At 50.9% G+C, this 12,985-nt stretch overlaps 1 protein-coding gene across 1 annotated transcript in view; it reads right to left on the bottom strand.

Annotated features, from left to right (window-relative positions):
* The window catches only part of LOC149365464 (uncharacterized), a 43,503-nt gene extending 40,136 nt beyond the window's left edge, over positions 1–3,367 (bottom strand). The window contains exons 1-4 of the mRNA XM_089585188.1: positions 3,063–3,367; positions 2,143–2,549; positions 1,778–1,791; positions 791–1,048 (exon numbers count right to left, since the gene is read on the bottom strand). Of these exons, the coding sequence (XP_089441314.1) occupies positions 791–1,048; positions 1,778–1,791; positions 2,143–2,549; positions 3,063–3,367 (984 nt within the window). The remainder of the gene's footprint in view (positions 1–790; positions 1,049–1,777; positions 1,792–2,142; positions 2,550–3,062) is intronic.
* Between the last annotated feature and the right edge of the window lie 9,618 nt (positions 3,368–12,985).

Below are 12,985 nucleotides of genomic sequence, written 5' to 3'. Positions count from 1 at the left end.
TATGATACGTGGGCTTCAGGCCGAGGAGCGACTCTAAATAAGTATACGCCATTATGGGATTGAAAGGGAAGTGAGCTGCCCTCTACCGCACACCCTATTATGAAAGGGTGTGTGCTAGAGGACAGTTTACAGGATTTTTACTCTTTTCTGTCCAGAGTGTAGGCTCTCTAGATAAAGACTGCAAATGCAGTACAAGTGACGTTGAATTCCTCCTGCGGTAAGGCGAAATCTCTTCCAGCTTTTTTGCCGTGAAATTAAGCTTTTTCATGTCAACAGCTGAGCGACAATGCGTATCCAATGGGGCAGTCGTTTTGGCAGTTTTTGTGTGGATGCCCATTGTCTGAGGTCCGTTACTGCTGCTGCTGAAAGGAGAGGGGGCGCTTTCCAAAATCTCAAGGATGATATACCAGCTAGCCGCGGTAGTTGAAGTTGAAGTTTATTTCCATTTCAGTAAGAAATGAGGGACCCGAGACAAAAAGTGAACGTTAATTCACTTGACGGCGCTCGGGCCCCATTACATGGCAAAACAGCGAGGTGTCGGTAATAACAGTTATACCAGTACATTTGCCATTACATTTAGATCTTCTAGCTCTTTTCTTTACAGCTTTCCTCGTAGTCCGTCAATATTCCTTGTATTCCCACGGTTGCTCTTCTAGGCAAAATGCAGAACTCTACGACTAAAGGAAACTGTAGCGGAAGGGAAACCGTAAGAGTACAGGACAGTTTTTGGAGACAGCCACGCTTTCTCTTTTAGTCCATTGAAAGAACTTAACGATACAGCGCTGCTCACCTGTGGCACGTAGTCGCCTTCGCGGTTGCACTGGCTGGTGGCGCTGTTACCGGCGCACACCTTGTACAGCAGCGGCGGGTGCAGCAGTTGCAGGTAGACAATAGTGGCTGTTGGCGACGTCTTGCGTAGAATGATACGGCAGATGTTAGAGTACCGCACCAGCAGCCGGTACAGCGTGGAGCTCCGCTTGCGGGCGTCCACGAAGTACAGGTACAGCCCATTGCAACAGTGCTCAAAGTGCGCATTGCACTGCGTCACCTGGTGGAAGAGAAGACGTTCAGAAGACAGCTCTAAAACCGAATTCTTCCGCTCAGACTGTGAACTTGCATTTTAAGAATCGCAGGTCTATCCATGTCGGTACAGTTTCGCACCATGAAGGGTAGATAATACATTCCTGGCGCTAGCCTCGTCACTCCTTCAAATCGCTGTGCCCAAGAAAACTTGAACGATGAATCGCAGGTCATTTATACTGGCAGCAGTATATAAAACCGTTCTAAATCACCGTGCAGTGTAAAGCACCGCACCTCTCTCTCTCACTGGTATTTTTAATGGCTTGCCACCCTATAAATCTTTCCGGAGCTGCTGGCTACATGAGGTCAATCCACACGGCAATTGCGTTTCCGCCTCTAGCAAGCCAATCCAATTGGGGCATGCAGATGAATGTAAAAGGGGCCTTGTGTCAAGTGCATGGCTATCATGCCCGAAGGTTTTCCTTGCTTTCACGCACCCAAGATCTGACCCGGGAGGGCAGTGTTTGATTTAATGTGCCTATGAGCTGCCACTGCAGTCGTACCACCTGATGTAGGGTCGACTACTCTTCTCATATCCCCCTTGCGACTCAGGCTGTGTTTTTATTTTACGACACCCTACGCGCTCGCCAATAGCAACAATGTTTATTCTTATGACCATTCACCGTGCACCACTGCCATAACTCGAAATTTTGGAAGAACTCCGTCTGAAGACGCCTATAGAGAAATCTCCTCTCACCTTAAATCCTTCAGACGAGGGCGCAGGCACCGACGGTGGCGGCGCTGAAGGCTTGAGGCTCCTCGTCGATGAGGACGGCGTACGCGACGTCGAGCTCGACGACGATGCGCAAGATATCACCGAGGGCTTGGGGCTCGGAATCTCACTCGGAGCGTCTTCCTTGGAAGGCGAGAGTGCTGATGACTCTGTCTGAGAAGGCGACGGAAGGGACGATGGAACCGACGTCTGCTTCGATGCGGCGGACGGCTTCGATGGAACAGGTGGCGGCAGAGTCTTGGCAGAAGCCTTATCCGGTGGAGGCGTCTCAGTAGGCGGCGCTCTCACGGATTGAACCTTCCCGAGTGTTCCTGCCGTCGAGCTCTTCCGCGAGGTCAGCTTGACGTCGGCTGGCTTATTGTCGGGGCAATAAGTCTTCCCTGGCGAGCTTGTCCCATCTGAAGGGAAGCTAGACTTGGTCCCTCTTCCCTTCTTTCCCCGCTTCCCAGACGTTGTTTTGCCTGACGGGGAGGACGAAGACTTGGACGACGAGGGCGGCGGTGGTGGTGGAGGCGCCGTGGTGCAGGCGCTGTCAAAGTGCGCCACAAACGTGTTGTACCCGAGGAAGCAGCCGAGGGCGAACGCGTTTATGGGTACGTCCCTGTGCTCCATGGTGACCTTGGTGCTGTACGGGTCGCAGTACTCCTCGAGCTCCTCGGATGCGAGCCACCATTCTGGCGGGCCGGACTTGCCCGCAGCCGCGCCGTTATTGGAGGCGTCCTGGTTTTGGTCACACCTGCGGATGAGAAAGTAAAATGGGTATACGCGGAACCAAAAGCCGGTACATGTGCATGAAGCCATATCGTCGAACTCGGCGCTACTGTCACCACCCTAGACCACCTCAGTACGGCGGCTATGATCATACAGATACCGACAGTTCTCTAATGGCTTCAGGCATGAAATTCTTAATCGAAATGTTCGCATAAAGGTCTCCCGGTTTCTGACACTGAGCAGATGGAGGTGTTGATAATAATTCGCACAATGACTTGTTTATGAAGCTCTACAACCTCTTTTCCTCGATCACCATATAGTGAGCAGTGTTTCAATATTCATTTGGATTGCCCAGATGGCGCTGGAGTCACCAAACCTTGAGTATGGACGAATTGGCTAACCTCCGAGTTTTGGATCCATGCCAGGGCATATAAGGAGTTTCTCAACTCTTGCGACAGTACAGGCATGACAAAATTATTGCTGAAGCCGACAGTAGACAGGCTAAGGGCAGAGCCAGAAGGACTTGTCGCGCACTCACCACTTAAGTACGATATGCATGAACGAGTCCTTGGGTGACCGCTCGAGTCGCAGTGTCACGTTTGCCGTCCAGTTGGGACTCTCGTAGACGGCCACCTCGCAACGGTCTCCGGCCACCACCTGGTCCACGGCGCACTGCAGTCCCAGCAGACGCCGCAGCTGAGGTGCTGTCGGCGTGCCCCAGCCTGACTCGAGACAATGGATGCGCAGCGCCATCTCCCGGCAATCGTCCTGCCGGTCGCGAACGCAGAACCTGGAGAACGGTGGCGTCGGCCCCGGAAGCAACTGCTGTGCAGGACCCGCCATAGCGGCCGAAGGCTATCCTGCCTTTTCAAACTCTGTGTCTGGTTCTACGTTGAGTTCGACTATGTCTTTGCTTGAGCGAAAGTCACGGTAGACGACCAAGGAGCGGACCCGGAACTTGGCTTTAGATGGGAGCTGCGGAAGAGGTTTTGCATAATGAATTAGAGCTGAATTCAGCAGCTTCATCATGGGTGTGAGTGACAGCGCTCCTGATGTTAGGCACCACGAGTTCATTCTGCGATAATAGCCGAGCATGCAGTTAACACGGTGATACCACTTCGTGAAACATTAAGCACCGCATACTTCTAGCCTTGCTCGGAATCGCAGAGGTGGCTAGGCAGTCTACAAGCAACGAAGATCTCGCAAAATGTCCTTATATGTCTGCTGTAAAAACCAGATCACGATTGAAGCGAAATAGTTTCCACCGATCAGGGAGGTGACCTACCAAGGTCTAGGCCGAGGTAGATTACGAACCGGCACCGAAGCGTAGTGCTTCGGATTAATGACGAAAACGCGGTCCCGCACTACGCTTAGGGGGTCTAGGTCACTAGAAGCCGGCACCGCAGCGCAGTACTTTGGACGAAGGATGAACGTATGCGGCGCCATTATGCCTAAGTCGATTACGGGCCTGGACGGCAGTGGGGTGCCTCGGGTGAAAAACAAACACATGGGATGCCAATACCTTTAGGTGGCTTAGGTCGATTATGGCCCGTCATCGTTTTGGGATTCTTCGGATGAATTACAAACACGTGGGGCCCCAATCGCCTGTGAATGCCTAGGTCGATAATGGCCAGACACCGCAGCGGACTGCTTCGAATAAATGACAAGCACGTAGGCCAACTTCGTCAAAATGGCCTAGTTCGATTATGGCCAGCAACGTAAGGGAATGCTTCTGATGAAGGACGACCACGTTGGGCATCGCTAGGCCTTAGTCGATTACGGCTCTTCACTGCAACGGAGCGCCTCGGAAGAATAACAGCTACGTAACGCATCTTCAGTGAGTGTCGAAATCACAGCCCGAGAGTGGTTTCCCATATTCGTCTGCATTGGCATGAGGCCGGATAAAGAACCGGCGACCTTGTAGTCGAGAAGGAAGCCGCAAACTTCTAACAAGTGCTGAGGTTCGACTACCTCTCCTATCTGGCGCTCAGAATGGCATTTGTTCCTCTCCTTCGCGGCACAAAAAAAGGGGGGGGGGGGGGGGGGGTAAGTCAAGTGAAATTATAGGTGGCGTATTCGGACGTTTCAGCGACAGTGGCGGCGCCATGCGGCCTCTTTCTTAAGCAGCGAGCCGGTAAATTGGCACCGGCATCGGGCAAAAGCGGTCCCCAACAAAGTCCAAAGTGCTTGCAGTGGAGATCAGATCATGCGCTGGATGCGATCACTGCAAAAACCTTAATGCGAGGAAACTCTTGAACATTGGCAGGAAACAATATCGCCGAAGGGGATAGCCTCAAGATCCTTGGCCTCACCTTCCACAAAGATGGAGGAGGTCAAGGTGCCCTAAAGGCCATTCGGGCCACAAGTAAACAAGTACTAGGACTGCTCATAAGAGTAGCTAATAAACAGGAGCAAGTTGAAGGAGCAAGATCTCTGCCGCATAGTGCAAGCCTTCATGATAAGCCGCGTTACATACTCTCTACCCTACTGCAATCTGAAGGCAAGAGAGGTAGAATCGGTTAATGCGACCAATCGAACGGTCTACAATGCAGTTCTAGGGCTTTTGACCACAGGCCAGAAACAGTCTAGGACAACAGGCCAGAAACCTACGTAGGTCCCAAACTGGGACAGCCATGACCCCTATTTCTTGTCTAAAATTACCACACAACCCATTGATCCCAACTGCTTACACTGCCGTAACATAGCAACAGACGAACACAGCCTATGGGACTGTAAGGAAAATCCACCTCCAAAAGACCTTCTACCGGCTCCCTCCCGGGAGGCCTGGCTTAGGCTCCTGAGGGAGCCTGACAACACTCAAGCCAAGATTGCGGACTGGGTGGGAAAGGTCGCCCTCTGTTAGGGGGCCATTCATCACATCCCATTGATCTTTTAGAACAGTAAAGTTTGTCCAGTCCAATCGGTAAATTGGTTTTTGAGGAAAGGAAACTAGCGCAATATCTGTCTCACATCACGGTGGACATCTGAACAACGCCGTAAACGAAAGGAGGAAGATAGGAGTGAAAGAAGAGAGAAAGGGGTGCCATAGTGGAGGTCTCGAATAATTTAGACGACCTGGGGATCGCCTCGCCGACAGTCTCCCTCTCTCTCCCTCTCTCTGATGCGCAGTATCGATTGCGCATCGCCATCTGCGTGGTTTGCGGTGTATATAAAATTGGCAGTGGCTTTGCTCTGCTATGCCAGGATATACGTAGCATGAAGTGAGGGCGAGATGTCCACATCTCGGTGGACGCCTGAACCAGAAAGAAGGCGCATACTGCTCTCTTGAAACAGTGGACACCTCAACCATGCTTTAAGTGGCGGTAGTCATCTTAAGGAAAGGAAGTGCGCATAATGGCTCCCTGGATCAATGGACGCCTGAATCGTGCTTATAGGTACATGGGGTGATGAGAGAGAGATGTGAGCTGCAGGCATTGACAAGGTTGTGCCAGAAACATGGCGCTGAAGCCATAGGCCATCGGCGTTTTTTGTGTTCATTGGCGTGAGTGTTGTCAACATTTCGCTCTCCGATCTTTTTAAGGAAAGGAAGGCGAGCAAGCGCGGCGAGCCATGCCAGCTGTGCGCAGTGTCGTCATTTGCTCCTCACGCTGTGGGCAATGTAGCTCACGCAACAATATATGTGGCTACGCGCAGATGTTCTTTCGCAATTCTCCAGGTAACCACAGCTAAACCACTGCCAATTTTTGAGGCGAAAAGCTTCACTACCCGCACCACAGCCGCGCTTCGCGTGAGCCGTCAAAGCCAAGATTTGGCACAGCTGCGCATGCGCGAAACCGAGTGACGTCACACGAGGCACAAATAAAAAATAAATGAAAGACAAACAGTGCGCCAGGAAACTCTCATATCTCGGTGGACACCCGAACCGCGCCGTAAGGGAAGGCAAATAAAAAGGAAATTTGTTTTAAGGAAAGGAAACGACACCTGTCTGTCATATCTCGGTGGATACCTGAGACCGCGCCGTAAGGGCCTTAAGGAAAATGAAATGAAATGAAAATTGGTTTTAAGGAAAGGAAATGCCTGTCTCATATTTTTGGTGTACACCCGAAAGGAATGGACACCCCAAAAGAAGAATTTACGGCAAGAGCCGCGAAATGAAATGATTTTGAAATTAATCTGAATCGCCGATTACAAGTTTCTAAAGCAACCTTCTAAGACAGCACCGTATTCACTACACGCGCGTCTCCTCCTCCGCCTCCGTACAGGCAGTGTGTGAACGGCCGAACGCCTCCACCGTTATCGTGGTGCTCCCAGTGCATTGTGCGCCAACTGCGACAGACATGACGTCAAACCAAGCACAACTGCAGCTTTTCGCTTGTATATCCAGGCTTAACCAGAGCTAAGCCATCTGCCTAATTTTTTTGCGTTCGGCGTCCATCAAAACGCGGCCGCCGCGGTTGGGTTCCAACGCGGGTACTCCGGCTCGGTAGATGAGTGCCTTGCCCACTGAGCCACCGCGGCAGGTCGTAGTGGAGATCTCCGGAATAATTTCGGCCGAATAATTTAGCCACCTGGGGATCTTTAACGTGCAGTGACATCGCAGAGCACAGGGGCGCGTTTTGCATTCCTCCTCGATCGAAACACGGCCGCCGCGGTCGGGCTCGAACCCAGATACTCCGGCTCGGTAGACGAGCGCCTCAACCCCTGAGCTTCCGCGGTGGGTCGGTGATTTCTATTCCCGACACGAGCGACTGCAGTGGTTTGGAGCTTGAAGGTACGTTTCAAAAACGAGAATATTTGGCTATTCCACGGTGTATGAATCAATGAACGTACGAAAGACGAAAAATGTTCCTGAAAGCAAGTAAAAAGTGCAGAATGCAAAATGCGTCAGGTAGGTTGATGAGGTGTTTCAGACCCCTGACCCCGTATGTTTTGTAACGATGTATAGTTTGTTGACGCCACGATACCGCGTCGTCAATGCGTATCTGTTCGAAGTTTATACAACCATCGCAGCGAATTGCACCTGCATTAAAGCAGTGCAGTGCTTAAACCCTGAGCGGATGTGAAGTACATGGCTGATATTTTTTGGTGGACGTTTGCATCAAAAAAATTTTCCTTCATTACCGTATGTATTTCACAGCATTGCAGCTGTAATCCAGCTTCAGCCGATTCAGGTATAAATTAAATGCGGCTTTCCGACCCCAACGTGATTGCAGCCACCCTGGTGGCTCAGTAGTTATGGTGCTTGGTTGCTGACCCGAAAGTCGCGGGTTCGATCCCAGCCATGGTGGTTGTATTTCGATGGAGGCGCAGTGCTAGATGCCCAGGTACTGTGCGATGGCAGTGCAAGTTAGGTCGAAATTCCCTGAGCCCTCCACTACGGCGTTCCTCATAGCTTAAGTTGTTTTGGGACGTTAAGCCATATAAAATTCAAATATGTTATGACCGTGAAAAGGCGGTATGAATGGCAAGAATTTCATTTTCTTGCCATTCAGTTTTATGTTCGTTTCTCGGAAGTAACGCGCAATGCAGCTGAATAACCGCAAACGTTTCTCGTGTTCATTTTTTTTTTGCGTCTTCTTATGACTAAGAACATGTACCAACTAGCCCAGCAACAAGTTCTAATTGAGTTTATTGACAACTCTCGTCTGATCATTTGATACCGCTTCAAACAAAATACATTGCCTCTTCTGGTTTAGTTTGGTTTATTGGGGTTTAACGTCCCAAAGCGACTCAGGCTATGAGGGACGCCGTAGTGAAGGGCTCCGGAAATTTCGACCCCCTGGGGTTCTTTAACGTGCACTGACATCGCACAGTATACGGGCCTCTAGAATTTCGCTTCCATCGAAATTCTAGAAGCCCGTTCGGCCGCCGCGCCTGGGATCTAACCCGAGTCTTTCGGATCAGCAGCCGAGCGCCATAACAACTGAGCCACTGCGGCGGGGTACATTGCATCTTCTGTTATGCATATGCAACCAATGTACAGTGCAGAAAAACAAGCCGGGATATTGAAGCGAAAAGCTTCACTAGGCTAGTCAACACCGCGCTTCGCGTGAGCCGGAGGCCAGATTTGCCACTTCTGCGCATGCACGAAACCGAGTGACGTCACGCACGGCGCAGGTGGCCGCCATCGCCGCCGCCGCCGCGCTCTACTGCGCATGTGCGTCGCCGCTTCTCCTCGCCACCGTTTGGCCTTTCGCCGCAGCCGTGCGCACTGCGCATTTGAAAGGAGGGGTATATAAGGCGCGCTTGCCCTTGCTTATCTGTTTATAAGGTGATGGAGTATCTGATCTCGCTTCGGCGAGCGCGGCTTCGGCCGCTTATCTGATTTTTTCAGCAGCGTCCGCTCCGGCGGACGCAGTTGTTGCTGCGACGCGCGTCTTTTCTTTCCTTTTCTCTTTCCTCTGATCTCTTACCACTCCTCTATCTGCACGTTGGCAGCGGTGGTGGCTTGGCTAGAGCCAGTAGCAGGCCCGTGCAATTTCCTTTTCATCCTTCTCTCAGTCACAACAACAACAAATCTGTTTATCTGTTCTCCTGTTATCTGTTTATCTTCCTCTGTTCTCGCTTCGGCGAGCGCAGCTTCGGCCGCTTATCTGTTTCTTCAGCAGCGTCCGCTCCGGCGGACGCAGTTGTTGCTGCGACGCGCGTCTTTTCTTTCCTTTTCTCTTTCCTCTGATCTCTTACCACTCCTCTATCTGCACGTTGGCAGCGGTGGTGGCTTGGCTAGAGCATAGGCTAGAGCCAGTAGCAGGCCCGTGCAATTTCCTTTTCATCCTTCTCTCAGTCACAACAACAACAACAAATCTGTTTATCTGTTCTCCTGTTATCTGTTTATCTTCCTCTGTTCTCGCTTCGGCGAGCGCAGCTTCGGCCGCTTATCTGTTTCTTCAGCAGCGTCCGCTCCGGCGGACGCAGTTGTTGCTGCGACGCGTGTCTGTTCTTTCCTTTTTCTCTTTCCTCTAATCTTTTAACTCTCTTCTATCTGCACGTGCCAGCGGTGGTGGCTTGGCTCGAGCCAGTAGGCAGGCCCGTGCAATTTCTTTTTCATCCTTCTCTCAGTCACAACAACAACAGCTTGTCTGTTTTGGGGGCTACGGTGGTGGTGGTAGTGGTTTATTTAAAAAAAAAAAGTGAAGCAAAAGAGTGTTGCCGGCCGCGGCAATTGCTATCTAATAACTTAAGCACCCGAGCTGCAGCCACTTATCTGTTTTTCAGCCAGCGTCCGCTTCGGCGGACGCGGTTGTTGCGACGCGCGTCTTTACTCTCTTTTTCTCCTTTTATCTTTCAACTCTCTTCTATCTGCACGTGGCAGCGGTTGTGGCTCGGCTTGAGCCAGTCGGTAGGCCCGTGCACTTTCCTTTTCATCCTTCTGTCAGTCGCAACAACAACAGAACAGGCGCAGACACTCGCCATGGGAGGAGAATGAGGAGCAACAGTCGGACGGCGCAGAAACATCGATCCAGTAGTGCTATAGCTTGGGAGTTGGCTGAAAAGCAGCGAGAGCTTTTCGCTTCGAGATATCCAGGCTTAACCTTAGCTAAGCCACAGCCAATTTTTTTGGTATTAAGGCGAAAACCTTTAATGGCTGATGCTCGCGGTGTCCGTCCATGCTCGCGGCGTCCGTACTTGCGCTGTAATCGTGCCAACTGTGGCCTCTCCACCGCGCAGCGGCGCAACCTCCTCCATAATTTCCTTTCCTCAAATTCATTTTCTTCACTACGGGCCCTCTTTCTGTTCCTTCTTTCTCTCCCACTTCCCCCCTTCCTCTGCAAACGGATAACAGGTGTCCACCGAGATATGCCAGACAGTTACGGCGTAATTTCCTTTCCTCAAATAGAATTTTCATTTTCTTCACTACGGCCCCTCTTTGCCTTTCTTCTTTCACTCCCAATGGTTTGGTTTGGTTAATGGGGTTTAACGTCCCAAAGCGACTCAGGCTATGAAAGATGCCGTAGTGAAGGGCTCCGGAAATTTCGACCACCACGGGCCTCTAGAATTTCGCCTAAATCGAAATTCGGCCGCCGCGACCAGGATCGAACCCGCGTCTTTCGGGTCAGCAGCCGAGCACCGTAACCACTGAGCCACCCCGATGGGGTGCCATTATCGACATATTTTACCAATGTGGTCACGTGGTGAATTTCTCCGCCAAGTAAATTCAACCGCCGCCTCCCTTCCTGTACGGTGCGGATCGGGTGTCCACTGCGACGGTTGCTAGAGAACGGCTCTTGCAGCCGCACCAACAACACAAAAGCGCGATTCAGGCGTCCAATGACCCAGGGAGTCAGTTATGAGCGCTTCCTTTCCTTAAAATGATCGGAGTGTAAAACGTCAACGCCAACGACAATGAACACAATGAATGCCGAACGGAAAACAGCGACGGCGACGCCGCGAAACGGGCGTCAAAGAGCTCGCTCTAAAACACTGCAATCAAAATAGAGACCGCAGTCACCAAAGACAATAAAAACCGCACATGCGGGAAGCCCGCCACGCGCCAAGCGGTTCGGGAAAGCGGCGATGGGTTGACCACAAGACTTTCGCCAAGCACACTTTAGAATTTCCAAACTGTTATCACTTATCGATGCCAGAAACGCGGCGCTGAAGCCGTAGGCCGCCGGCGCGCGTAGTGTTATTGCCGTTGGCGTTGACAACGTTTTACACTCCGACCATTTTAAGGAAATGAAAAAAAAATTGCCGACTACGATACTTCCTAATGCGAAATTTGAATGCAAATCATCAGCTTTTTCAGCTTTTCTAAGCCACAGCCATTTTTTTTTGGTATTAGACCAGAGCGCAATATATACACATTCCGTACATTAACGGGGAAGCGCCGTAATCGGGTAAGTGCCAAATACTATAGCGTTAGTCTGTATGGGTCAATAAAGTAGTTTTACCAACTACATAGGTTCAAAACTCGTGTCGAATTCCGCTTTAAGACAGGGCCCAAAATCGCAAAAATTGCTAAAAAAGTTCGGCCTTTACCGGCATTTAAACGGCAATCGCCAACACGCCAAAAAAAAATGAACGCGAAAGCTATGAAAACCTAGACTAGATTTACATGTATAAAACTCGGTTTACGGGACCGAGTTTTATACGTGTCGACACCGACGGATTTTTTGCGGAACTTGCTAACTAGCCATTGCATGCTCATATCGAAGAATATTTATTGAGTGCATTAAATGAAGCTGAACTCAAGCGAAGGTTCTTATCATTACCTGAAAATGACGGTGCTGTTTATCTAGACGCTAAACCTCACACGAAAGACGCCGCAAAGTCAAGAACCTGATTTTCTTCTAGAGACACACGCTAAGGCAGCGGCGCACCGCCTCGTCCGCCATGATGACCATTGGAATTACCGAATGGTGAGCAGCGATAAACGACGCTAGCGCCCAGCCTCGACAACTTCGGAACTCCCAGGGGGCCACACAGTTCCAGTTAATGCAACTCGAAGTCCTACCATGTTGGCTCAGTGGTTAAGGAGCTTGTCTACAGAGCTGGAGTACCAGGGTTCGAACCCGAAGGCAGCGGCCGCGTTTCGATGGAGGCGAAAAACACTTACAGCGTCACTTCATTTCCTCGGAAACCAACCAACCAAAGTCCTACTGGCCTCACGTGCTGTGGTGACGCATAGTAACGAAATCTGTGCGACCACTGCACCTGGCGAGCAGTTTTACACGCAATACTAAGTAGGCATTCCCGATGAAGCGCTCGCGTGGAACTCGATACACAGTCGAAGTGGCGGAGAAAATAATTGGCTCGGGTTTGACCAATGGCCATCGCGGGTAGAACTGCGGAAGCGACGGCGGGCAATCGCAGCTGCGGCGGCATCTCAAGGGGCACTTTGACTTTCTAAAGTGCGCAGAGGCGAAAGCGGTCTGTGGCACTGGTGACGTCACCACTGGATGACGTCACACATAATTGAGTACTAATTACTAGGTAATAAAAATACGAATTAGTGGCTAATTACTGATTAATGACTTAATTCGAAATACCTGCTAATTAATGACGCTTACGCTTCGCCTTTAGGAGTGGAACGCGACAGCGTGTTGTAGCGCTGCCACGGAGTCCACGGAACGCCACCACCCGCTCGGCGCGAGGCCTTGCCCTTTGAACGCAACGCTTTTTAAGGCAAGGAAATGACGCAGTAATTCCCTGTCATCTCGGTGGACACCTGAACCGCATCGTACAGGAAGGGAGGAAGTCGGAGTGAAAGAAGAAAGATAAAGAGGGGCCGTAATGAAGAAAATGAAAATTGTATTTGAGGAAAGAAAATTACGCAGTAACTCTCACATATCTCGGTGGACACCCGTCATCCTTTTTAGAGGAAGGGAGGAAGTGAGAGTGAAAGAAGAAAAAGAGAAAGGGGCCGTAATGAAGAAAATGAAAATTGTATTTGAGGAAAGGAAATTACGCAGGAACTCCGACACTCGCTCCTCGCGCATTCGCAGTTGGGGCTCTCCTGGGCTCCGCGAAATCGCTTACACCTAGCGTAGTGTTGCTTCC

The sequence above is a fragment of the Amblyomma mixtum genome, chromosome 1, assembly GCF_055824585.1.
Source record: "Amblyomma mixtum isolate Tamu chromosome 1, ASM5582458v1, whole genome shotgun sequence".
In the NCBI taxonomy this organism is placed as follows: Eukaryota; Metazoa; Arthropoda; class Arachnida; order Ixodida; family Ixodidae; genus Amblyomma; species Amblyomma mixtum.
Note: the sequence above shows the minus strand (reverse complement) of the source record. Positions and strands in the feature narration are given on the sequence as shown.